Source organism: Labrus mixtus, chromosome 2, assembly GCF_963584025.1.
Source record: "Labrus mixtus chromosome 2, fLabMix1.1, whole genome shotgun sequence".
Lineage (NCBI taxonomy): Eukaryota > Metazoa > Chordata > Actinopteri > Labriformes > Labridae > Labrus > Labrus mixtus.
The window spans coordinates 33,729,426-33,754,559 of NC_083613.1; the positions used below are offsets into that span (position 1 = coordinate 33,729,426).

General features: G+C 39.7%; 1 protein-coding gene across 1 annotated transcript in view; it reads right to left on the bottom strand.

The window, feature by feature from the left end:
* The window catches only part of LOC132955040 (titin-like), a 58,084-nt gene that overhangs the window by 13,616 nt on the left and 19,334 nt on the right, over positions 1 to 25,134 (bottom strand). Inside the window, exons 16-34 of the mRNA XM_061027663.1 lie at positions 17,376 to 17,723; positions 17,052 to 17,264; positions 13,694 to 13,963; positions 12,742 to 12,826; positions 12,594 to 12,654; positions 11,629 to 11,798; positions 9,135 to 9,298; positions 8,709 to 8,780; positions 6,534 to 6,890; positions 6,184 to 6,408; positions 5,743 to 6,057; positions 4,634 to 4,861; positions 3,027 to 3,650; positions 2,503 to 2,763; positions 2,099 to 2,353; positions 1,739 to 1,999; positions 956 to 1,040; positions 794 to 854; positions 126 to 328 (exon numbers count right to left, since the gene is read on the bottom strand). Of these exons, the coding sequence (XP_060883646.1) occupies positions 126 to 328; positions 794 to 854; positions 956 to 1,040; positions 1,739 to 1,999; positions 2,099 to 2,353; positions 2,503 to 2,763; positions 3,027 to 3,650; positions 4,634 to 4,861; positions 5,743 to 6,057; positions 6,184 to 6,408; positions 6,534 to 6,890; positions 8,709 to 8,780; positions 9,135 to 9,298; positions 11,629 to 11,798; positions 12,594 to 12,654; positions 12,742 to 12,826; positions 13,694 to 13,963; positions 17,052 to 17,264; positions 17,376 to 17,723 (4,258 nt within the window). The remainder of the gene's footprint in view (positions 1 to 125; positions 329 to 793; positions 855 to 955; positions 1,041 to 1,738; positions 2,000 to 2,098; positions 2,354 to 2,502; positions 2,764 to 3,026; positions 3,651 to 4,633; positions 4,862 to 5,742; positions 6,058 to 6,183; positions 6,409 to 6,533; positions 6,891 to 8,708; positions 8,781 to 9,134; positions 9,299 to 11,628; positions 11,799 to 12,593; positions 12,655 to 12,741; positions 12,827 to 13,693; positions 13,964 to 17,051; positions 17,265 to 17,375; positions 17,724 to 25,134) is intronic.

Sequence of the window (25,134 nt, forward strand, 5' to 3'; positions counted from 1 at the left end):
AAGACATGAGATTATATGATAACAGGCCAACAGTGATCACGGTAAATTATGAAAACACAATAAACAGAATTATGAAAACAATAGTTTTGTGGTTAAAGATCATGTTATGTGAGGAGTTGTTTTACCTCTGGGCTGCACCGCCGCTGTTAAAGTTAACCATAGAGTAATCAACCATCTCCTCTTGTCCTCCTTCTTCTTCTTCCTTCTTCTTTTTCTTGTGTCTTTGGGGTTTAACTGGTTGGATATTGGAATAGAGAGGATCAGCCTGGTTCCTGGAAAAGTCGACAGTGGCATATTGAAGCTCATCCTGCTCCTCTGCTGGTTGTATCTGTGAACACCGGACAACAAAGAGTATTTCATTATTTACAGACAGACTTTTGAAAGACAGGATTCAAGGCTTGAGTTATTTACAATGACAGAAGTTGTAATTTTACTGAAAGCAAAAGAGAGAACTTGAGACTTGAATCAAAAACCAATTCTGTTATTGGTGTTTCATTAAAAGCAGTTCATAATGTTATGGTTTGCCTTGTTGAATGCTGATGGGCATTGGGTGGCTTTATCATGGCCAGGAAAGCAACGCAACCCAAAAGGTCTCACTTTCCTTTTTTGGGGAGCGCTCAGAAAATCATCAGTTTTTTGGAAAAACCCAACATGTGAAGCACCAGGATGGAGAGAACAAAAGCTTAAGCACTTACAGCAAACAAATAGGACAAACATTGCTGTAGGCAAACAAATCAAACACTATGTCAAGAGTTCAACCGTCCCTGATTTATAAATTCAGAGACTTCCTCACCTGTTCACTGTTCTCTGGTCTGTCTCCGGGCTCAGACGGTTGCTTGCAGGCCTTCTTCTTTCTGGTGAGGTGCATTCAAATAGAAAAGTGAACCATATTGTTGTTCGTCAGGGTACAATGCATTAATCATGAACAAGTATTTGCTGAAAAAGAACTGCTCACATGATCCATATGACGACAAAGATGAGTATGATAATGAGGAAAATAGCAGAAACTGTCACAGCAGTCGTCAGTTTCCATCCTCCTGCTGAAACAGACAGAGACAGAAAGTTAACCTTTCAAGTAAAAACACGTCATGAACACATTCTTACAACTTATTGTATTTTCTTCAGGTGAAATTGAAAAACAAATATGACCCAAACGAAGGACAAACACCCTGTTACTGTTAAAAACAAACTACGATACTCACTTTTGACATTTATCAAAAACATTATTGTGACAAAGACTTAAAAATGTAACGTTTAGTTCAGCATAACTACTCAACCAGGCATGCAACAGGAGGGAACTTCATTTTACCTAAAGCAAGAACCAACTCAATTAAACGAACAGTAAATGTTTCGAGCACTGCAGGAATGGAACTCACTTCAAAGATACATAAACTAAGAAAACAATAAAACTAAATTCAGATGTTTATTAAAGCAGTATCTTTTGACCGAGTAAATTCATCTATTGCCATCCAACAAGCTATACATTTTATTTGATTTATGTTCCTCCTGTAACCGTTTGATTGTTGTGTTTGCTTATTCTTTATGTGTGTGTATGTTTATGCAGATGCATTTTGCAGGTACATTTATATATATTCTAAATTCTAAACTGAACTGAACCCCTCTCGGAGCCTCTGGAAGGCGTCCTGTGAAGAATTCAATCAAGGAAGTTTTTAGTTATACCAAGAGACTGACTGAATTGTTTTTCCTTTAGACCGATGAAACAGCATGTGGAGCTTACCTGCCAAAACACTCAGATGTACAGTGGAGTTATGGCGTCCTCTTGTGTTTTGGGCGATACAAATATAATGCCCACTATGTTGACGACTTGTGTCGTTTATGGTAAAAATCTGTCCTGAAGCTGTCGGTGAGTCTTCATCCTCCTTGAACCAGGTGTAATTAGCTGCTGGGTTAGCATCACTGCTACAGGTCAGAGTCACTGAACTGCCCTCCACTATCTCAGCAGAGGGACTCACTGACACAGAGAGAAGCTTTGGAGCATCTGGAGGACAACAATTACAGATTGAACTCCCATTAGTATTGAAATTCATGATTTGAAAGAACTTTTGTACCACGATAAGTAAAAATGAGAGTGACTTACACTGGACATCTAACAAATGTTGCAGAGATGTGATCTGTCCATGTTTATTCTCAGCCTGGCAGTAGTAAATCCCTCTGTCTTCAGACCTGATGGACAGGAAATAATAACTTTGCCCATGTCCTTTTAGCAGGTTCTTCTTGAACCAGGTGTAATTAGCTGCTGGGTTAGCATCACTACTACAGGTCAGAGTCACTGAACTGCCCTCCACTATCTCAGCAGAGGGACTCACTGACACAGAGGGAAGCTTTGGAGAATCTGATGATACATAAATATCAATAAAAAAAAAACATTAACATAAAAAATAAATAAGAAATATCATAATTATAGTAATACTGTCGTGAGTGTAAAAACTCTCTCAGATAAATCATATTTTTGTTGCTTTTAATAGTTGTTGTTTCACTCACATTTCACATCAATAGAGATCCATGTAGAGGTCTTCTCTCCCAGATCGTTCTCAGCTTTACAGTAAAACTCTCCAGAGTCAGAGGACTTGATGGAGCTGAAGACGAGCTGAGCTTCTTTACTGAGAGCTCGATCATTGTTCTTCTTGTACCAGGTGTAATTAGCTGCTGGGTTAGCATCACTGCTACAGGTCAGAGTCACTGAACTGCCCTCCACTATCTCAGCAGAGGGACTCAGTGACACAGAGAGAAGCTTTGGAGCATCTGGAGAAGATGTGTTAGCAGTGATTATTCTATGTTGAGGTATGCTACCACCATAGTACAGAGTAATTAAATCATAAAGTGTGAATAACTTTGTGTAGCAACATTGTAGCTGTTGATGGTCTGAAACATATTTCACAAAACTAAAATTTTACATCAGCTACAGATTGTAGCTTAGTGTGAATGAAATTCAAAGAGAAAAGCTAAGCTCATTCTTCTCCCACAGAGACGGGACAGATAAAAACTGTTTGTCATTTTTCACTCACATTTCACATCAGAGATAAAGTGTTCAGATGTTCTCCTCCCCAGCTCGTTCTCAGCCGCACAGTAAAACTCTCCAGAGTCAGACGACTGGACGGAGCTGAAGACGAGCTCTGGTCCTTTACTGAGAGGTTGAAAGTCTGGGTTCCCATTCTTCTTGTACCAGGTGTAATTAGCTGCTGGGTTAGCATCACTGCTACAGGTCAGAGTCACTGAACTGCCCTCCACTATCTCAGCAGAGGGACTCACTGACACAGAGAGAAGCTTTGGAGCATCTGGAGGACAACAATTACAGATTGAACTCCCATTAGTATTGAAATTCATGATTTGAAAGAACTTTTGTACCACGATAAGTAAAAATGAGAGTGACTTACACTGGACATCTAACAAATGTTGCAGAGATTTGATCTGTCCATGTTTATTCTCAGCCTGGCAGTAGTAAATCCCTCTGTCTTCAGACCTGATGGACGGGAAATAATAACTTTGCCCTTGTCCTTTTAGCAGGTTCTCCTTGAACCAGGTGTAATTAGCTGCTGGGTTAGCATCACTGCTACAGGTCAGAGTCACTGAACTGCCCTCCACTATCTCAGCAGAGGGACTCACTGACACAGAGAGAAGCTTTGGAGCATCTGAGGAAGACATCAGGACACATTACTCAAAGATAAGAACATTTGATCATAGATACATGTTCATTTTTATCTAGATGTCTTTATGTTCCTTTTTGATTAATCTTTCTGTCACAGTGATTGTAAAGTGCTGACCATGGAGCTCGAGTTTTACTTCTTTTTTTGTCTTGTCATCAATTCTGTGCAGTCTATGTAACAAACTGTAAAACAAAGGCTGTGAACTTCCACTTTATCTTGAGGAGTCTCTTTCTAAAACATTGAATATGTGTTAATCGTTTTAGCTTTTGCTTCATCACTGATATCTTCAGTCACTGAAGCTTAATCTTTGGTTGCTTTTGTACTCAGATTCTGTTTTAACTCTGTTGTGATCATTTGAAAATTGTTACTGAGCAGTTTAATATTACTCATTTGTAAACAGAGTTAAAGGAGCAGTATGTAACTCTGACCCCTAGTGTGTAAAATGGGTACTGCAGTCTAAATTCAAAACATTTCAGAGAGCTGTCCCCCCCCCCCTCTCTAGAGTCCATGCTCACTCAGGTCACCATGTGGTGGACTCTGAAGCTTCAGTGTTTATCCAGCTCTGCATGGGTCTGTAAACCTTTCTGTGTTCTAACCTCTCTCCATTTTTCAAAAAGCATCTCCAATATTGATCCTAGTTTGAGCACGTTTCTGCTCGTGGAGCTTATTAGAAACATGCAGAGGCTTTTTAGGTCGGGTACAATCACTTCTATCTGAACCACTTCTCTTGCCCGCTTCCATCACTGCAACACCTGTTGGTTTGCTGTTCCACAACACTTCAACATCGCTTGTTTCCTCAATGTCTGATGATATCCTAAGGTCAGTTTATAATTTAATTCAGTAAATATTTTACACATTGGACTTTTAAATCTATAAGATTCCAGCAGGGTTTTAAGGGAACTTAAAGTGTAAGTGTGCTGTGGTGTTAGTCTTTAAGTGTGTTTTGTGATTTAGTCAAGTTTACTCACACACTGAAGGAGAGGGGAATCGATCATGTCCGTTTAAGGCACAGGAGATTTCATCCTCAAGAGAAATCCAGTCTTTATAGGTAGAAGTCACAGCCCAGGTTATTTTCTGTTTGTTCCTGAACCAGACGTATGAGAGACGACCGACTTCACTGCAGCTGCTGTGACACGTCATCTCCACCTCAATTAAATGCTGACCGGCTCTTATCCTTTTAACCTGAACCTGTAACGCTGGATATGGAGAAAAAAGAAAAGTGAATTGTTGCTGTTCTAAAAAGAGAGAGATTAGATTTAGATGCACATCATTTCAACTTCCACAATATCTAGAAGTCAAAGCAAGAAAACTAAGAGTCTGTGACCACACAGCCTTTATTCTGACAGAAAAGCTCCAACAGAGAACTTGGATTAAAATGCCTTTTTTTAGTCTGACTCAGTCAGCGCACACAAATTAGGCATCTTTTCTATAATAATCATTTCTGTCTGACATACTTTACAGCTTGGTGTAAAACCGAGCCTAAACAAGCTTCCCCTCTTCAGATTGTCTTTAGGTAACGTTTGTTAAGAATTAGGGCTCTTCAAATGAAAATTGGTTTCCAAAGAAAAGAAAAGGACAAAAGCTTCTACCTGAAGAGTTCAAAGATTAGAAACTAAAAAACTCAGAGAAGCTGCTAAAAGGTTGGATTGATCTAAATCATTGGTTCTCAACTGGTCTCATCTCAGGACCGACTATCAACTATGAGGAACTGAAAACCAAATTATCTGATATTTGTCAACCAATGAGATGTATTTAAATGTTGTGCAGTTTGGACCTCAGATGGTACAAAACATGTTTAAAGCACTCATAGACTTTTTGGCACACTTTATGTTTCCAAACACAAATTCACAACCCACTGAAAACAGCTCTGCGACCCACTTTGTGGTCCCGACCCACCAGTTGAGAACCACTGCTCTAAAGTAAAAGACGCTGAGTGGTGACATTCATCACAAAGGCTCTCTTATCATTAACACACAAGCATGACCTGTTTGTTCATATAAAACAGTGAGTACAAACTGATAGTGATGAGTTCAGGTTCTGTGTTTGTGTGTCTCCATCGCTCTGCGTTCATTAGTACCTGTGACAGTCAGAGTTGTTCCAGGTAAACTGCTCCTCCATTCAAAGCTTCTTGTTGTAAATTTGAAACGATGCTGGGCTGAATCGCTCTCTCTCAGGTCAGAGATTCTCAGAGTGGAGCGTCCTGTCTCTCTTTCAGAGACCTGAACACGATTTGACTGATACCAATGATCACTACGTCCAGGACTGAACCAGGACTTTGAAGTGACCGCTTCATGACCGTTGTAAGTACAATAAATGTCCACTGATGAGCCTTTGGGTGCACAGATGGTTCTGACGTCGTAAGTCACTCTGTTACAGGTTTCACCATGAACACCTGGAAAATAAAACAAATAATTTAAAACAGAGTAGGTGAGTATTCACAAGAGAAAAAAAACAAGTAGTTACACGTCTCCTCCACCAGATGTTGTTTTGTTCGAAGCAGATTGTGAAGTTAACTCACACACTGGAGGAGAGGGGAAATCCTGGTGTCCCCTTAAAGCACAGGAATAGCTGTCTGCATATCCAAAGGAGTCTGAGTAAGTCGAGGATGTTTCTGTGGGAATTTCCCCTCCATTCTTGAACCAAATGTAGGAGGAATGAGGAGAGAGAGTACAACTGCTGACACACGTCAGATCTTCCCTAGAATAATATGTAGATGGGCCCACCTTCACATGAAGATCTGGATCTGTGGAGAGAGAACAGAGAGGAAATTTCACACTGTCTATATTCATATGCACAAATATAAAAGAAGACATTAATATTGTTGTTTTATTGTTTTTAAAATAATCAACAAATGAATGAAAACATTACCTGTGATGGACAAAGTGACTCCGGGATTACCAGTATAACTTCCACCTTGATGGTTTGTTATGAACCTGAACTTGTAAACAGCTGAGTCACTATTTCCCACATTTGTGATCGTCAGAGTGGAGTCCTTCGATTTAGAGCTGTACGTCACACGACCTGTGTACTGTGAGTCTGTTTGCAGATCTACAGGTTCTCCATCCTGGACTTTAGTAAACCAGAAGGACTTCTGAACTGTAGTGGATTGATGATTTAATTGGGATGGGTAGCTGTAGGTGCATCTTAGTACGACTGTTGATCCTCTTAAGGCACAGACTTTAGTAGAGGAGTAAGTCACTCCCCAGCCAGCCTGACCCTGAATCACTGTAAAATAGAGCACATCAAGAACCACAGTTACAGTAAGAGCAGCATCATGAGTCAAACCTTCATTCATAGTGGAGGTGCTTCAACTAGTACGACTACACCTGATGTCAGAGTGAGACAAAGCTAGCAGCTATCCTAATAAAGTAGAAAAGGTCTAGTCTCTTTGTGCAGAAGTTACTATTTACAGTCTGCCTAACATGATCCTTCATGCTGCTGTGGTGGTCCTGAAAGGTGAACAAACCTACCCATAATTCTCTGAGATACTGGCTAATTTAGCTGGTTTAATTACAAATAAGAATGTTTCCTGTTTTCCTACAAACAGCACAAAAAATAAGTGTACCCCCCTTTTCGAGCGATCCGGATATGATTGTTTGGTCTGCACCAGGGTTTGATTGACAGCTTTCACACCAGCACAAACTTGCTACAGACTCAAGATATTTTTAACTGAACCAAACAGGCTAGATGTGAAAACGCCCAAAGAGGCTCTTCACACATTTCATTAATATCCGTCTTTGTTGATCTGATGACAAGTGGATAGCCTTAATGCTCGGTGTGAACGCGCCCCAATGCCTCCTGAGGATGGGTTGAGTTCTGACAGCTCGGACCACATACAGACGTGGTGCATTTGTTCACATTGGATTGATAGTGTAAACACTCATGCGTCCACTGCAGCATTTAGGACCGCCCACTCAACTTAAAACCTGAGAGAACAACAGATTCTGTCCATGCAAAGTCTGAACGCCTGTACTAAGGTATTGTTCACTTGTTATAAGATCACCCAGGGATTACAATGCAAGGTGTGAACACAATCTTAGACTGTTCAAACATCATTTGTCAATACTACTCAACCACCAAACAGACAGCAGAACACTTCATATACCCAAATGGTCATGCATGTACAGACTCTCTATTAATATACAGATATCAGTTATTAGTAGAGGTTACTGCAAAAAGGAAAAGAGGCGGCACAACAGTTGAAGACGTACACCTGATCTCTATTAAAGACGATAAAGACATGATATAGAGGGTGCAGCCAGGGGTCTCAGTGTCGAGAACATTTGTGCTTAAAACTGTTTTGTGTGACCAGGAGGTAAAATAAATAAATATTAGAAGAGTGGAGTACATGAGAACTAAACTGTCTGCTCTGCTGAGTTGTTTCCTGTCCGTGGTGCGGCGACAGCAGAGTGTGAATGCAAACTGCTGAAAAATGAGGTGTGAGCAAAAACTGTGATGGGTAGATAATAAAGAGAGAGACAGCATTTTCAAACTTGTGGGATTAGATGTTTAGCAATTCAGTTATTAACAAGATACTAATAATAATATATATAAGTATTGATATTAATATATATTAAGGCTTATTTTAGGGTATTGTACGCCCCTATCCAGAGACAGGACAGTAGACAGAGTCAGAATCTGGAGGGAGAGAGAGAGAGAGAACCACAGCCTCCACACATGCGCACCAACAACACCTTCCATACTAATATCTATTGAAAAACATAAATCATCAACCAGAATGAATAACTATGGGGCACCACCCTCCACCAGGGACCAAAAACATGCTAACGCTCAGTTTGGAGGACTGCAGATCAATTATTTTAAAGAAAACATCTCAACACATCTCTTCCATCTCAAATGGTGCATGAGCCTTAAAGTTTATAATTTTAATTTAAGGGAGTCTGCTGGACTTCCTATAAACATTTGAAGACATTTCTGATTTCGTGACAGTAACTTCAATATTTTGTATTTCATTTACAATGACATCTCCGACTTTCTGAAGTCTGCTCTTTGCCTTGAAGTATAAATGTGGAAGTAAGTTACCTGGCACAGAGAGAAGGAAGACGACAAATCCACTCGCTGCTGCTGTTAAACTCATAGCTGCTCCTCTCGTCTCTGTTAAATCAACAGGTTCATCACATCCATGAGACACACTGGGGTGAGGTCGTCACTTAACATTTCGTCTTCTTAAAATGAGGATGTGGTCTGTTAAGACACTTAAAAAATGTTATAGTTAACTTGTGTTAAACAGAAAAAGGGCCACACTCGCCCTTCCTCTTTTTATGCATCAGTCAGAATAAGAGCAAGCCCTGACAGCTAAAAATATTTTCATGACCTGGTATTTCAATGATATGTACGTATAATGATTTTAAAATGTGTGCTGTTTACAAATGTTTCATCAAGTAGACTGTGCTGTGTTTTATAAGTCAAAATAGAACAGGTGTGTGATGTCTGATTTGGGGACAATACCTCTGTTGCTGCATTCAGGTGCTGCTCGGTGATCCAAGTTTATGAGTTGGGAAGTCGTTCTTCCGACTTCAGTGTGTTCGTGTGATTTCAGTTCAGAAAGTCTTAATGTTGTAACAACAGCACAAAACAGCGTTGACGCTACGAAGAAGAAGATCAGTGAAATGCTAGTTTAGTTTAGAATCAGGGACAGCGTAAATAAAAAAAAAAACATTAGTCTCAGAAGAGAAGAGATGCTTTGTATCAGATTTAGCTAGCTAGCTAATTTCCTTTTGTTGTCCCTGGGCATTTACTGTTATGAGTTATATTTCAGCAAAAGGTTGATATATTGTGCCCCCCATGTCATAGCGATTCTGACGTCAAGTCAGAAAGTCGGGCACCAACTCGAAAACTCATTTTTCCGATGTGTCCGACACCACGTGAACGCACCATGTGACCCTACATGACAGGTATTTTGACGTGCACAAAGTCGTCCTATCTTGAGGGTAGATTCCTGGTTATCAATGTGATTGTTTTGGAACATTGGACAGTTATGGGCCTGTGTAATCCTTGTCAGTAATAGAGTGATATATCAGTTTTAAAGTGACATTAATCAACTTGCTCCTTATTGTGAAACAGAGCTTTTTAAACCACAACCAGACATTCAGCCTGCATGAAACAACCTGTTGGGACGAACTGTGAAGGAAACAAGTTTAAAAGATTGGACCTGATGTGAAGGCTACAGCTGAGGGAAGAACCGGACTTAAGGGTCTTGAATGTTCATCAGTTAAAAAGATCACAAAAGGAAACTAAAATAATGAGTTTTGGTTTTTTTAAAGATTTATTTTTGGGCTTTTTGTGCCTTTAATTGGAGAGATAGGACAGTGGAAAGAGTTGGAAATCAGGGAGAGAGAGAGAGTGGGGAATGACACGCGGGAAAGGAGCCACAGGTGGGATTTGAGCCTGGGCCGCCCGCTTGGAGGACCATAGCCTCCATACATGGGGCACGCGCACCAACCACTGCGCCACCAGCGCCCCCATTAGTTTGTTTTAGTAAGACATACATCATCATACTAAGAAATTAAGGAGTTTTGTTTCCTACCTGCGAACAATAAAGTGTAAAGTGGGAAACATATGTTTACAATGCCAAACCTAAAATCAGAATAAAACACATCATGAAGTACAATAAGGCTTTGAGTCATGTACTTGTCTCTCCTGATTGAAATCCAGCAGTCTTATTTTCAGCTTTCTTGTTTTCTGTAGGTTAGTTTTATTTCTTGTTAGGTAGATTAGAGGGAGGTGCCGAGAGCGACGACCCGTTTTTATTAAAGTCTTCTTACAAGTTGACCTCTTGTTTTAGATACTTTGATGAGAAGGAGTCTTCATGAGTGGAAACACAGTTTAAAGGAAACGCTTACTTAAAGATGAGATAAGAACTTAAAAATCCGCCCACTCAGCATGAAGATATCTTTCACAGGAACTAGCAGGGTTTACCTCAGATGTTTGATGATAAAAGTGAAGGGTCTTTCTACTTCACAGTGAGACTCCGATTAAAGTTCAAAAGTGCAGACGGATGTATCAGATAAAGGTTATGATTAACATCTTCCTATCAGGGTTTTAAGAAGGACATAACATAAATAAATAGTCACATTTCTCAGAAGATTTCACTCACAAATCTCTGATCCACCTTTCATTATTTTATTTTAATGTATTTAACCAGGAGGAGCATCCTGGCCAATCAGGCAGCAGCAGAGTCAACAAAGTTTCAGACAAACAAAGAGCAGCCGTATACAAAAATAACATAAAAAGCTACAAGAATACATTCAAAGACTTTTATTCATCAGTCTAAGAGCGTCTCTGTCGATGGTATTCAGAGGAGCTGTTTGTCAACAGGCAAGGCAGGCAGCTGATTGGGCCCCCAGGCCAGTAGGGGTCCTCCAAGGGCTGACAAACTGGCAAATTTTGCAATGACAGTAGGATACCTCCCTAAAGGGGGCCCCATCAGAAAGCACTCCCTCTCCTTTGCAAACCAACCTTTGTCAGTGGTGCACATCCCTACTTACCACCCAGCCTAAGTCATGAAATACTTTCCATGTGTGGTAGATTTGACAGATTGGAGGTAAAAAACAAATCTTTTGTATGTTACATTTATAAGGCCGTTAAAATCATTACAAAGGTATCATCTTTAAGTAACAGTTCATAAGATATGTGTTGTAAAATCAGAAGCGACCTGCATACATTCAAATATATGAAATCTAAAACAGAGTGTGAACACAGTGCCTGTCGAGGTCATCGGCTTTTGTTGACGGTGCTGTACAGAGCAGCTGGATCCTCTTCAGGTTCTTTACTTCTGGTTCTGAAGGGGAAAATTGATCAACATGAAGTTTAACTAAAAGAATTCAGTTACCAACACGTCCATTACAGGATTAAAGTACAAACACATCTGAGGAAGATAAGAGCGAAAACAGATTTCATCTTATGATGAGAGTTTAATGTTCCTGTTTTCTCAGCTGCTCACCTCATGGCGCTGCTGTTCCTGGTAAATTTGACGGCAGCGTACTCAGTGACGTCCTGCTGCTCCGTTCTTCTGGGGGGCCGAGCTGGTCTGGTATTGCTGTACAGAGGCTCCTGGGTTTTAGAGAAGTGTATGCTGGCATACTGAAGGTCTTCCTGCTCCTCTGGTTGTCCCTGATTAGGTGGACAAAATCACTTTGAGCTGCATATTTACCATGTGGAGGTTTTTCATTTAAAAAGTGAATTCTAGCAGAGGACCGCAACCAAGATAGGAAAGGCCACAGCAACAGCACTTATGGTGGTGATGTTATAAAAAATACTTGTAACACCAACATGAGTGTTGGCACACAGTGTAGAAGGGGGGGATTTAACCATTTTTATTTTATGAACGCTAAAAGTTAAACATAATTAGGGGCGTGGCTGAGTTGACTCCCAGGTGGGCGTGTTGTAGCCGTTTGTCAGGAGGCATAAGACCTCAAAGACAGCCTCAGGAATTTGTTTCTATCAGACAAACATGAAATGTTCTTTCTTGTCAGCAAGTATAAATAATAAATTTACTCAAAGACAGCAAGATAAAAGACATGTCACCAATCAGTAACTTTGGACAACATTTTAAATCTAAATAACTACATAATATTTACTTTGCCCTTTTCAATAATACATGTATGGTATACATTGTATTTGTTTTTAACAAATTCTTCTTCCAGGTAGTGGGTGGGCTGTGCTAGCGCCCTCTAATGACCAGCAGCTACTGTTCATGATGTCTGGAGGAATTAATGCAATGATTGTGTACTGGTAGGATGTTCAGCAGTGAGCAGTCGGCTGAGTGAAATATTTGCTTGGTCAGATAATTGGACGGACCATATCGAGCACATTTACTCTTCTGGATGAACGACCTCTGAGTAACACAGCAGTCTGAATGAATCAGCGTTTATTTAGTACTAAGATATTAATCAGAACTATTCTCACCTGCTCCGTGTGTTCTTGTCTCTCTTCAGCCTCAGACGGTTCACTGGAAGCCCTCTTTTGTCTTGTGAGAAGAATTTAAAAGTATGATGAATTATGTTTTTTTAGATATGACTGACTTTTAATGATTCAGTGAAACGAAGCAGCTCACCTGATCCACACGAGGACAGAGAGGAACACGATAACCAGGAGAACAACCGTGATTGTTCCAGCAACAGCCGCTGATTTCCCTCCCCCTGACAAATGGTGACCAAAGCAAAGTGTTCAGATATATTTATTATAAGTCCGTCCTAAGCTGAAACCTCCGCTGTTGAAAAATGAAGCAGATGTTGAAGTGTAAAATCCTGCAGTTCTTCGAGTGTCCACTAGAGGCTGGCTGCAGAAGCACAGGAAGTCACATACACACCCATTCAAAAAATACATTTTTACAGCAGAGATTAACATGTTTACAGTCTGGTTCAAAAAAACAAATAGGTCTTTTTAGCTCATGTCTCAATCAGCACACACTGTACGGGGGTGAAGGCTGACCTGATTGACAGGTACGCACCATATAAGGGTTTCTCAAGAGGTTTAAAACCCGCCTCAGCTCCAGCTCTCAGCCTGTTATGTTGACTGAAAGTTAGGATGAGACAGCATATCCAGCATGGAGACCGCCATCGATAGGACTCCAGCGCCCCCTGCAGGAACTGATTGGTTACAGTTTCAGTCGTACTAACACAATTTATCGACTGTCTCTAACAGCATGTGAACATACTGAATGTTTCCTGAAACTAACCAAGTAGTTTTGGTGGGTTGATCAAACCAAGTGCGTGATTAACAGGCTGAAACGGTCAGTTTAGGTAGGTTGAGTCTGAATGATGACAAATGTGACGTTAAGTCTGCAAGTTGGGTTTCTGAATTGTTGTTCCGACTTGAGCAGGTGTTCATCTGCATTTTCCAATTGGAAGCTAATTTTTCCGATGTGTCCGACACCACATAAATGCAGAGTAGGAATGTGGAAAGTTCAGCGAAACATTTGAGTGGCTATGAAACTGGAAGAATTGGGGATGTTGAGTTTTTAGGTAGGTATAGTACACTTTTTAAATAATAGGTGTTTTACTCACATTTGACATTTATAGAGATGTGTTTGGATGTCCTTCTCCCCAGCGTGTTCTCAGCTTCACAGTAATACTCTCCAGAGTCAGAGGACTTGATGGAGCTGAGGACAAGCTCAGCTCCTGCATTTGAGTGATTAAGGTTTAGAGGTCCATTCTTCTTGTACCAGGTGTAATTAGCTGCTGGGTTAGCATCACTGCTACAGGTCAGAGTCACTGAACTGCCCTCCACTATCTCAGCAGAGGGACTCAGTGACACAGAGGGAAGCTTTGGAGCATCTGGAGGAGGATAAAAGTCTCTTTTAAACACAGAATGAACATGTAAATCTTTCAGAGTTTATTTCAGTGGTCTAAATCTTAAAATATTAGAAATACAACCGTTTATTATTACAGCTGTGAAGCATTAGTCCTCATGTCCTGTTAGAATCAGTATCTTTTATTTGACATTCTCTCAGTCTAAAGCTGTAGAGATGTGAACTTCTCTATAAGTTCAAATCCTTTTGAAACAACATATCTTTGAAAGTGATAAATACTTATGATCCTCCTGCTACAGCCCTGATCTCTAACCATCCACGGTCTCAGCAGAGAGACTCACTGACACAGAGGGAAGCTTTCATGCTTCAAAAAGAGACATAGTTTAATAACTGACATTTAAATGAAAACAGCTTTTAGTGAAAAGGTTTCTGAAGATTTGAAAGTCATTAACAGACAGGATAATCAAGGTGTGAGCAAACTATGAAACTACAGAGAAATCAGGTCAGTAAGGAAAGTCTCCAAATGTTGAATGTTGCTTTTTAAAGTGTTTCACTCACATTTCACATCAATAGAGATCCATGTAGAGGTCTTCTCTCCCAGCTCGTTCTCAGCTTTACAGTAAAACTCTCCAGAGTCAGAGGACTTGATGGAGCTGAAGACGAGCTGAGCTTCTCTACTGAGAGGTTGATTGTTATTCTTCTTGAACCAGGTGTATTCAGGTTCTGGGTTAGCATCACTGCTACAGGTCAGAGTCACTGTACTGTTCTCTCTGATTTCACCAGCAGGACTCACAGTCGCTGAACAATCTGTTGGAGCATCTTGAGGAGAGAAGAATAAAAATATAACTTAAGTGTCATTAGATCTGTGTTTGTAATTTCAGTGTCCGCCCAGCTTTAGTAAACTGAAGGCCTTCTCTAAAGCCGGCGTCTGTTTTGTCTTTTCTGGTTCATTATAGGAACACGTGAAGCGTAAATGTAATAAAGAGCTACTTATTGGAAATCATTAACATAATGTAACCCAGGTTATTTCTGTAGTTTCATATTTACAGATGTTCCTTAAACGCATTACAGATTTACACAAGTCCCTTGAATGCACCACCTGCAGGCTATCGGTACCCCCTGAAGCATCGGCAGAATTAAGTTTTTCTCCGTGATTTCTACAGACTGTGAAGTAAAATAGACACATAAAAAGGAAGCTGTTAGACAGGAAGATGAATAAGATACGTTCATGAGCTGTTTCCAAGAGTTAAAAAGCTTTTAGTGAAGCTGGCAGTTTCGCCAGTTACAGTGTAGGAGAAGTTCACCGGCAGAAACTCTGAAGGTGTTCTCACCTTTAATGTGGATATCCTGCTGAGTTAGCTGTTCAAATTAGCTGACTAGCATGCACATTTCGTTGTTAAAATGTTTCAGTTGTGTTTAATTTGAATTCAAGATGTCATAGAACTAAAACCAGGATATTTGGTGTAAATTGAAGTTTGGATGTAATGTGGTCTGTGTTTACCTAACTGTGGCCTAGTAGCTACGAGCTAATCTAAGCTCTGTATCTGTATTTGTGTTGTAGCACGCAATGTCATTTTTTCCATGTGATGAAGTCACTTGGGACACAAATTGATAAAGAACAGTCACTTAGTTCATATGTTATTGTTGTGTTAAAATCGAATTAAAACTGTGAAGTAACTGGGTTTTTTTTTAGGGACGATTCAACCGCCGTCCAGGTCTTTGCTGCTTGAGGGTGCTGTCGTCTCATCTGGATGCTGATCTGCAGATAATGTGTTCCAAAGGGAGGTAGGAAGCACATATGGAGTCTAACTGAAAGGATTTTTATTTTTATTTGCACTTTAGTTTTTCCTGAGATCTCAGTATTTTTTGTTTTGGGCCTAAAATCTAACATTAAAGGAATTCTCTGTTCATAACCGAAAAACACAAAGTTGAAACGGACAAAGACTGAAACCTTAAAAGGGGATTTAATTCATTTTGTTACAAAGGTGTGTTTTCCATCGTGTCTTTTCGATTTGTTTAATTTAAGATATATGGAGGAGGTAATTTTTTTATTTAAAGTGTATACATATTTCATATATGTGAACAGGAAAAGAACTGTAATCAAACCTCTTAAATTTCTCTTTTATATCCATACATCGGTGTTGTGTGTGTTTGTGTGGACTGGAGGTCTTATTGCTCTTTATAGAGTCTGCTATTACCAATCTCCTTAAACAACCTAGTGAATCACAAGATTTGAGTAACCTGAACAACTGAAACACTAACATTCTGAAACTGTTCATTTAGAGATCATTTGATGTTGATACTTAGAATATTTGATCGAGAGTCTTCTGAATTGAGAACCTATTTTAGGTTTAACCCCACCCACCGGTTAGAGGAGTTACAATAACAAACTTTTAAAGTAATTAAACTCAAGTAAAAATATTTTAAATCGTCACATTAAAGTCCTGATTAAATCTCACACACTGGTCCTTTAACTTGAATCTGTCAAAGAGACTATAGTAGTGTGTTTATTTGTAGGTGAGAGTTTCTTCTTTACACATAATATCTTCAAGAACATTTCTGCTGTTTCACTCACATTTCACATTGATAGAGACGTATCCAGACCTCTTCCTCCCCAGCTTGTTCTCAGCTTCACAGTAATACTCTCCAGAGGCCGAGGGTCGAATGTAGTTGAAGACCAGCTGAGCTCCTTCATGAAGGTATTGAGGGGTCTGATATCTCTTGTACCATTTAAAAGTAGCTGCTGGGTTAGCATCACTGCTACAGGTCAGAGTCACTGAACTGTTCTTCTTGATTTCACCAGCAGGAATCACTGACACAGAGAGAAGCTTTGGAGCATCTGGAGGAGAATCAGAGAGACCTTTGTCATTCACATCAGATGATGATGAACATATTACATTTTAACTTAACTTTTGGTTTTGAAATTGAGGCTCATGACAGCTGAAAAAAGGTTGTTTTTTTTTTTACAGTGAAACAGATAAACAGGACACACTCTGAAAAATATAAAATAAATAACAAATACCACTGAGGTACATGCTGCTATGAGGCACCATTTAATAGTTTAAAGATTCCATCTGATGGTGTGAATCAGTGAAGACAGTAAATAAACTCACACACTGGAGGAGACGGGCACTTCTCATGTCCTGATAGAGCACAGGAATAACTGTCTGTCTGAAGAAGCTGCTCTGGTCGATAATAATAATATGATGTTTGATGTTTGATTTGATGTCCGTTCCTGAACCAGATGTAGGAGGTTTGACTGGAAAGTCCACTGAGACACTCAAAGAGCAGAGCCTCATGTGGTCTGCTCACCTTCACCTGGAGATCTGAACATGTGAAGAAACGTCAACTGTTTTCACAAAACATGCACATATTAATACATGTATTTATAATGTATTAGAAACAGTGAGCTCAGAAATATTGAGGTGAAAGATTACCTGTGACTGACAGAGTGACCCCAGGTCGACCAGAATATTTGTCTTTGTTTGTTATGAATCCAAACCTGTACACAGTCGAGTCTGTCTCTCTCAGGTTTGTGATTCTCAGAGTGCATTTGTTCCCCTCACAGATATTCTGCACACGACCTGAATACTCTGAGTCTGTTTCTACATCTTTGTAATAAAAACCAGCTTTTCTCAACCAGAATGTTTTCTGAAGTGAGTTAACTTCTCCATTTCTCCTCTCTGGGTATGTGAAGGTGCAGTTCATCTCCACAGTTGATCCTTTATAAGCACAGATCTGAAGAGAAGAGTAAGTCACTCTCCAGCTGCCCTGACCCTGAACCACTGTAACACAGAGCACATCAGGAACAACCATCAACATCCATAACTTTAAATAGAAAAAGTAAAAGTCTCAACATGTAAAAAAAAGGTTTGTATCAAAACAGGAAGTAAAGCACCCTTAACATAAAACAGTATAATATCTACAATAAAAGCATAACATATTTAAAATGTAAAATAATGGAACTTCAAACATGTGATTAAAGATATGATTAATCATAAATGTGTAATTGTTTGAAAGCTCTAGTGCAGGGGTCTCCAACAGGTAGCTCAGAGCAGGCAGGTTTATAGTAGCTCGCCTATAGGTTGACCGACTGTTAAAAAAATAAAAATAAAAAATAAATCAGTAAATGTACCTCTTCCCACTATTCATATATTTGGCCCATTAAAACAAGTGTAAAGAAGTAATGTTTTCTTGGACATTGATGTGAATTCTCAGCAACATAGCTTACAATAAGAAGTGTAAAATATTCATGTTTTTTTCTTGGACCTTGATGTGAATTTAAGATTATTAATAAGCATTGGCTTTTTGCAATTTCACACGTGTACAAACAGTAGCTTCATTCAGCTGGTGTAAATGAATGCAAGAGATTTGATGCAATTTAAGCTTGGCCACTTTACATTTTTTCAAAGAAGTTCTCAGATGAAGAAAGGTTGGAGACCCCTGCTCTAATGTAAAAATAGACTGTATAATAAAATTGACATTGCAACAGCTGCAGTCAAAGCCGAAAGATTTAGAGCTCCCCCTGCTGACTGACTTCAGTATAGGTCAAACCCCGCCTCCTCCAGGATAACAGAAATGCCATGGGGTCAACTATGAAATCTAAATGCATGTAGGGTAAAAAAAAAATACAAACCGGTTTTGCATTGATAGTAAAATCAATTTTGTGTCATTTTTTAAGTTGTTTTTTATTAGACACAGCGAGAGAGGACGTAACAAACACACAAGAGTCTTTGAACTTTCAATGACAGTGAGTGTCTGCTTCAAATTGACACAAGAATCTGTTCTTCTGTTGACTGAACACACCTGAGGGATTTTTATGTTTCTCAGTACGTTAAATGTGTGTTTTCGTTAGAGGAAGTAGCGTGATGTCAATACCGTGTCTCTTCCAGTGGATCCCTACTACGCAGACTCTGGTTGCAAATATGTAAGCGCCCATCACAGCGATCATTTGGCTTCATCTTGATCAACAGAAGGAGCCTGAGGGATGTTGTCCATTTGTATATACAGTTAAAGGAAGAGTAGAATATGTTCACTTGTTCTACAGTTAATCTGCAAGTCGTTGAGACCAGACATCATCCAGTCTGAAGGTGTAGAGAACGTTAAATGTGTTATTTAGACCTGTGAACTTTACGGTTGTAAGAGGAAGTATTGATTTTAAGAGAGAAGAACATCACTTTAGAGATGTTATATTTAGAGGATAATCCCTCTTCTTCACCATTGTAGGATGAAAAGACAGTTTTATGTATTTTTGATGTGGCTGGGTGAATAATGCTCATTTAGGAAGTGAAGGGCAACAAATTCTTCATCATCCAAACATCTGTGAGTGCTAACAAGCTAACATAAGTTAAGGTTAGCTAACGATAGTATCTGGGTCTCTGTCAGTCAGTGTTCTGGGGCAGTAATGTTCGTTAAAGGCAGGAATATTTAGATCAAGTTAACACAATCTTTAATGTCATGATGAGGAGAAGTCTGTTCTTTTGTTCCCTCACAGGGACAGCAGAGCGTCTAACAGCATTAATCCACAATCTCCTCCTCTCTGGGTTTTCTTTCAAACATTACATTCTGTAGAAGAACAACCCGGGCTCCTCTCCTCGTCGGTTAGTGCATCACATTCAACAACAACTGTCTCTCATTTGAAACATTGAAAAATTAAACTGATAAAAAAAACACGTAGGTGGCCACTGAGACCAATAACTTCTCAGTAGAGTTCAGCTACAGAGTCTTTATCGCCCGCCAGGTGGGCGGTTCCATAAGCGTGTGACGTCATGTGAAAACTATGAATTGATTATTAAAGACTTTTTACCGTACTTGGATGGTTCACACTGTGGTAAGTTTGCTGTTGAAGTAAGTGTGAAGACTGCAGAACTATGAGGCGTGAGAAACAGAGCAGACACTTAAAGATACGATCTTAAAAGCTGTCAACACATCACGGAAACATCTCACTTAAAAAACGAACAAGCAGGGTGTGGTGCAGACGTTTGATAAAAAAAGAGAAGATACTTTAATGAGGGACAAGTTTCCATCCAAAAAATGTAAAAAAGGATAAAAAATACATGTAGATAGAAACTGTATGAAAGAGATTCTGCAAACAAACTGCTTAAGAAATAATATGAAAAAGAGGCGATCGAACTAAAGAACTTCCTGTTAGACATTAAAACAGATCTACAATGATATACATTAAAACTGTGTTTATAGTATTTCTGAGAAGATTTCCGATAACATCAAGCACACTTTTCAGTCTGCATTAATCAGTCCCACATCTCCTCAGATTTCCTTCTTTAGATTAAATGAATGTAACTGTAGATATGAAGTACCTGACACAGAGAGGAGGAGGAGGACGATAAATCCACTCACTGCTGCAGTTAAACTCATCGCTGCTCCTCTCATCTCTCTGTGTGACTGAAGGGACAATAAAACATGTTAGCAGATTAATAAGAACACAGCAGGACTCAAACAGTATCAGACATGTTGATAAATTATTTTACTTACAATGAAGAAGGATATCGTCTGAGAGAAGACTCTCCTCCTCTGCAGTGAGTGAACAGAAGACAGATAGCAGGGTGTTTTTAACGCCTACATTTCCTTCCTCTTTAGAGGATTAACATATTTGATAAGTCAAACAGGAAGAACTCACGTCACAAAGAAGTCCTATTGGTACCAAACTTGTATTAGCGTAAACTTGTTTTTTTTACAGGACATAAAAACTGAACAAAGGGGTTATCTTCAAAATGTGAGACCCTTGGGTGCAGGAGCATCAACACTGGGGTAGCCCGACTGGTGCACTGACTGACGCAGGGGTGGCCTTCAAAAACACACACAAATAAATAATAATAAATGATTTACCTTTAAAAATAACCTATTAAAATTCACCTGTTACATCTCAGTTATAAAACAAAATAATGGAAACATAAATACATTTTTAGCTTTATTCTTTATTGACACAAAAATAAGATGTATGCTAAAAGTCCAAATTTAAAGTACTTACCATTTGCACACAGTCAAACTTATACATGAATTAGCAATGTTTTAGTCCTGTACATGCTAATTACTTCATTGCAAGTATGACAGTGTGCATTACCGTCCTATGCACCGGTCTTGTGAAATAGATATGCAAAGTATTTATTATTGTTATTATTAACTATTTATCAAACAATTAAAAATGATTCATTGATGTGTTAAGAAAACTACAAGGAGCCTTAAAATAAAAGAAGAGTCAGTTTTATCATTAGTCTCACCTCTGACAGGGTGAATAGCCAATCATAGTTTGGGATATATATATGGAGGGGGGGGGGGGGGGGGTGCTTATGAGCTGGTCAAATGGATTAATCATAGAAAGATAAAATAGATTTCATAGAAATATTTTGCAGCAGAACAGAGTTCAAAGAGAAGCATGCTGAGAACAAAGTTTTTTTTTATTTTTAATATATTTATTTGTTAATCCCACTAATCTTTATATAGTCCTGTACAGTTCATCTGTGCACTGAGGCAGGATGTTTAATAGTCTGCAGCTGAGTTGAACCAAGGGCTAGAGTTCAGGGAGCACAAAAGTTCAGGTGGGCGGCCATGCGGCAGGGCAGAGGGAGAGCAGGAACCTGAAGGGCATGAGCACAAAAAGTTCAGGAGGGAGGACGGGAGGCCGACCTAACGGTGAGAGCAGTTTGGGAAGGCGGCGGCTAGGGGATTTCTGTCTTGCCATCAATGTAAAAACATGGGCAGGTATAGGCCAGGCCACTGACAGGCCCAAAAGAGTGGGCAGGGCCTACAACAGGGATGCAGTTGTTGGTAGGGCCTCCCACGGAGATGCAGGACTGGGCAGGGCCTCCCACTGGGACACAGCAATGGACACAAATGCCAATGGGGAACTAGGCCTCAACAGGAGGGCTGAAGATGCTCTGGCAGGACAGGAGCACAGGCTGAGGCTCCAGTGCACAGGTTGGCTGAGGTTCTGGGTCACTGGGTGGTCTAAGGCTCTTGAGAGCATGGAGGCTGAGTCATTCAGAAGCACGGGGGCAGAGTTACTGGGAAGCACAGTGTTGGGCCTCAGCCATGTGGTTGGGACAAAGGACTCAGGCCTATATCACAGTCTCGAGCCTGACTAAAGTTATTTTGAAGGCAACTAAACAAAGGGGTCTTAGCCCAGCAACTCCCCAACAGAAACTAACAAATAGGTGTGAAAAGTGGGTTGGGGGCTTCTGAATTCTCTATCCTCAGTGGAGGAGGCCTGAGGTAAACCCACAGACAGCTCCAGTCTTTAAAAGCAATCACCAGGCATTGCTTCCTTCTCTTCAAGTGTGGTCTGCCGACACCAGAGGATACCCTCTCCAACAAGATGGACTCCAGCATTCCAGACAAAGCCTTTCCTCCTCTTGACTTACATAGGTTAAACTCCAGAGCTGATCTCCTAGCTCAGTATAGGTAGCTCTTCACATGCTGAATTCAAGCATCAGAGGATTCAGCTGACTACTTCCACGGCATATTTTTAGGAGTTTTGGGCGCAATCAGATGCCATCAGGTTCGAGCAAAAAGAAGAGTTTCTTTCCTTTGATTTTTCGTAAGACGTCATTGAACGCAACTGGACAGGAGCGCTGAAGGAAGCCCACTGATCCCTGAATCCACAAGGACACATAAAGAACTCGGCTCCTGCAACCAGAAGACCCTATAGAGCAGCGCTCTGGTCGAAGATCTGAATCCCGCTACCCTCCTCCTACATCTGCCACGAAGGAACCCTGCCTGAATCTGATGATTCAACATTCAACAGAATGACGATCTAACCAGCTTTGCAACGATCACCAGGAGTTACCCCAAGTAAGAGCTTTGGTCTGGGCAGAAATAGTTTCAGAAATAGTTGTTTCTTTTATAACTACTGATAATTATGCATCATTGTTGACCACACGTCACATTCTGTTTATTATCTGTTGTAAGCTGCTGCATTTGTTTTATTGTGATGAACTGCTGTGTTCACCTGTGTGTGTAATGCTGTGCTAGTTTACCTTCAGTCAACGGCTTTCACAATCAGAAAGACCAGTGTACCCGCCGTTGAATCAAAGTCCGGCCACTGGCTTTCTGGTGTTTAAGTAACAGTTACTGAACTCAGCTCAGAGAGCTCAAACTATTTCAAAAGGTAACCACACGGCTTCCTTTGTTGTCCACCATTTTGTCCACATGTGACGAAGTCACATGGTGCATTGTCTCTCTCCACCATCTTTTCTTTCTCTCTTTTTCTCTCTCTCTCTCTCATCTACATACACACACACACACACACACACACACATTTACACCTTCCACAAGCCTTGCTTGATAATGTTTGTTGCTTAGATTAGTTTATAATAGTTATTTGTTTGATTAAGTTCATTGATTTTGGATTGATGTTGCTTTGTTTAAATAAATTCTGTTATAATTTAAGAGAGCAGTTGTTTGTGATTACTGGTGTATTTACATTGTGATATAAGCTGGGTGCGAAGGCTTTGTGTACGGATTTCACGCCTTCAATTTATTAAATATAGTTATTAATTATTAATAATATTAGTAATTAAGTAACTAATCTGAGACTGATTTGAGTGATATTTTGGTTATATTTCCCTGAGTACAGGGTGGTGCCCCAAAACGAGATTAAACATAGTTTAATGATATTTTATTTATATTATTAATAATTAAAAATAATTATTAAAGAATATAACCAAAGTTGACTTGATACAACCCCAACAACTGGTACTGGGTCAGTGGGAACCCTGTAAGCTGAGGCTCTTGGAAGTGGGAAGGATGAGGCTCGCACACCAGGCTGAGGCTCTGGGAGCATGGAGGCTGTGTCACTAGGGAGCAAAAGGGCTGGGACACTGGGAAGACCAGAGGCTGGGTCACTTGAAACCCTGGAAGCCAAGGCTCTTTGAAGCTGAAAGGCTCGCACACCAGTTGCTGAGTCTGAAGCTTTTAATGGCAAACCAGCTGCTGGGACTGTGGAGACTCAGGGAAGCTGGGTAGACTCGTGGGCGTTGCTCGATGGATTATACATATTAAATCAGAAATTAAATGATAAATTAAAATGTTTATTTATCCCGTTTAGGGAGCACTGAATGATGAAGCTTGAATGTGAGAATAAAAGCCTCTCCACTAGAGGGCAGTGAAACATCAGAGAGTCAGGACATTTACATTTTGTCATTCATCTCTGATTGTTTGGAAAAATTAAATTTACATTTGATCCCTTTTTACATTGTTTGCAGAAGTATTTCATTGAAATTTGGTTCAGGAAGTGTAAACATTTTACATTACTGATTTACATCTGTGACACATTACAAGAGAACCATTTAAGTAAAACTTAACTAAAGTGAATAAAAACAAGGGTATAAGCAACAGGTGAACTAACTACGGACATTTAGATGAATGCCAAACGTGTGGTGACAGTACAACCTTTGTGCTCGGTGTGTTTCTGCTCTCTTACCGACACCACACACAGGCTACAGGTGCATTTAAATCTGACCACCTGGAATGGGCATGGTAGCTGTAGCAAACCCAGCTACAGCAATTGATGAATCCTTTATCTGATGGTTTATGTTACTTTATTTTTTGCTTCATGCTGTGCAATAACTCATAAACAAACCGTAAGAGCTGTACATAAAACACAACAGACAGACAAACATTATAAACATGCAAATAAACATCAAACTCAAAACAGAGAAAAGGACCATAAATATTTACAATATTAACATATAACAAGAGATAAGGTATAAAAATAGATAGTCAGGTTAATTTAGAACATTTTGAACTAGTCAAACAACAAAGTTAAAGAACCATATTAATAACATTTACTAATTACACCAAAGAATATATATAAATCACGTATTGCTAACTATAGGCCTTAAATGCACGTAAAATGAGCAATTAAATTTAGCAAAAAAATTCAACATAATAACTACATTTAACAGGACTCAATTAACCAAGGTCTAAGGGCGAGCGAATAAGATAGCATGGCTAAGCTAATGGCTAGCTGGTATGCTAGCACGCTTAAATAAATCACTGAAAACATCATAAAGATTACAAAGGTTGTACCTTGTACACCTTCCAGCTGGTTGCTAAAATGTGAGGGCGTGGATAACAGTGAGTTTTTTTAATCACTTAACACACTGACTGTCTACCTACCTGAGTCTTTTAATATCCGGTTTAAAGCAGGTAAGAAGCAAATCAGCCTTCAAAATAAAA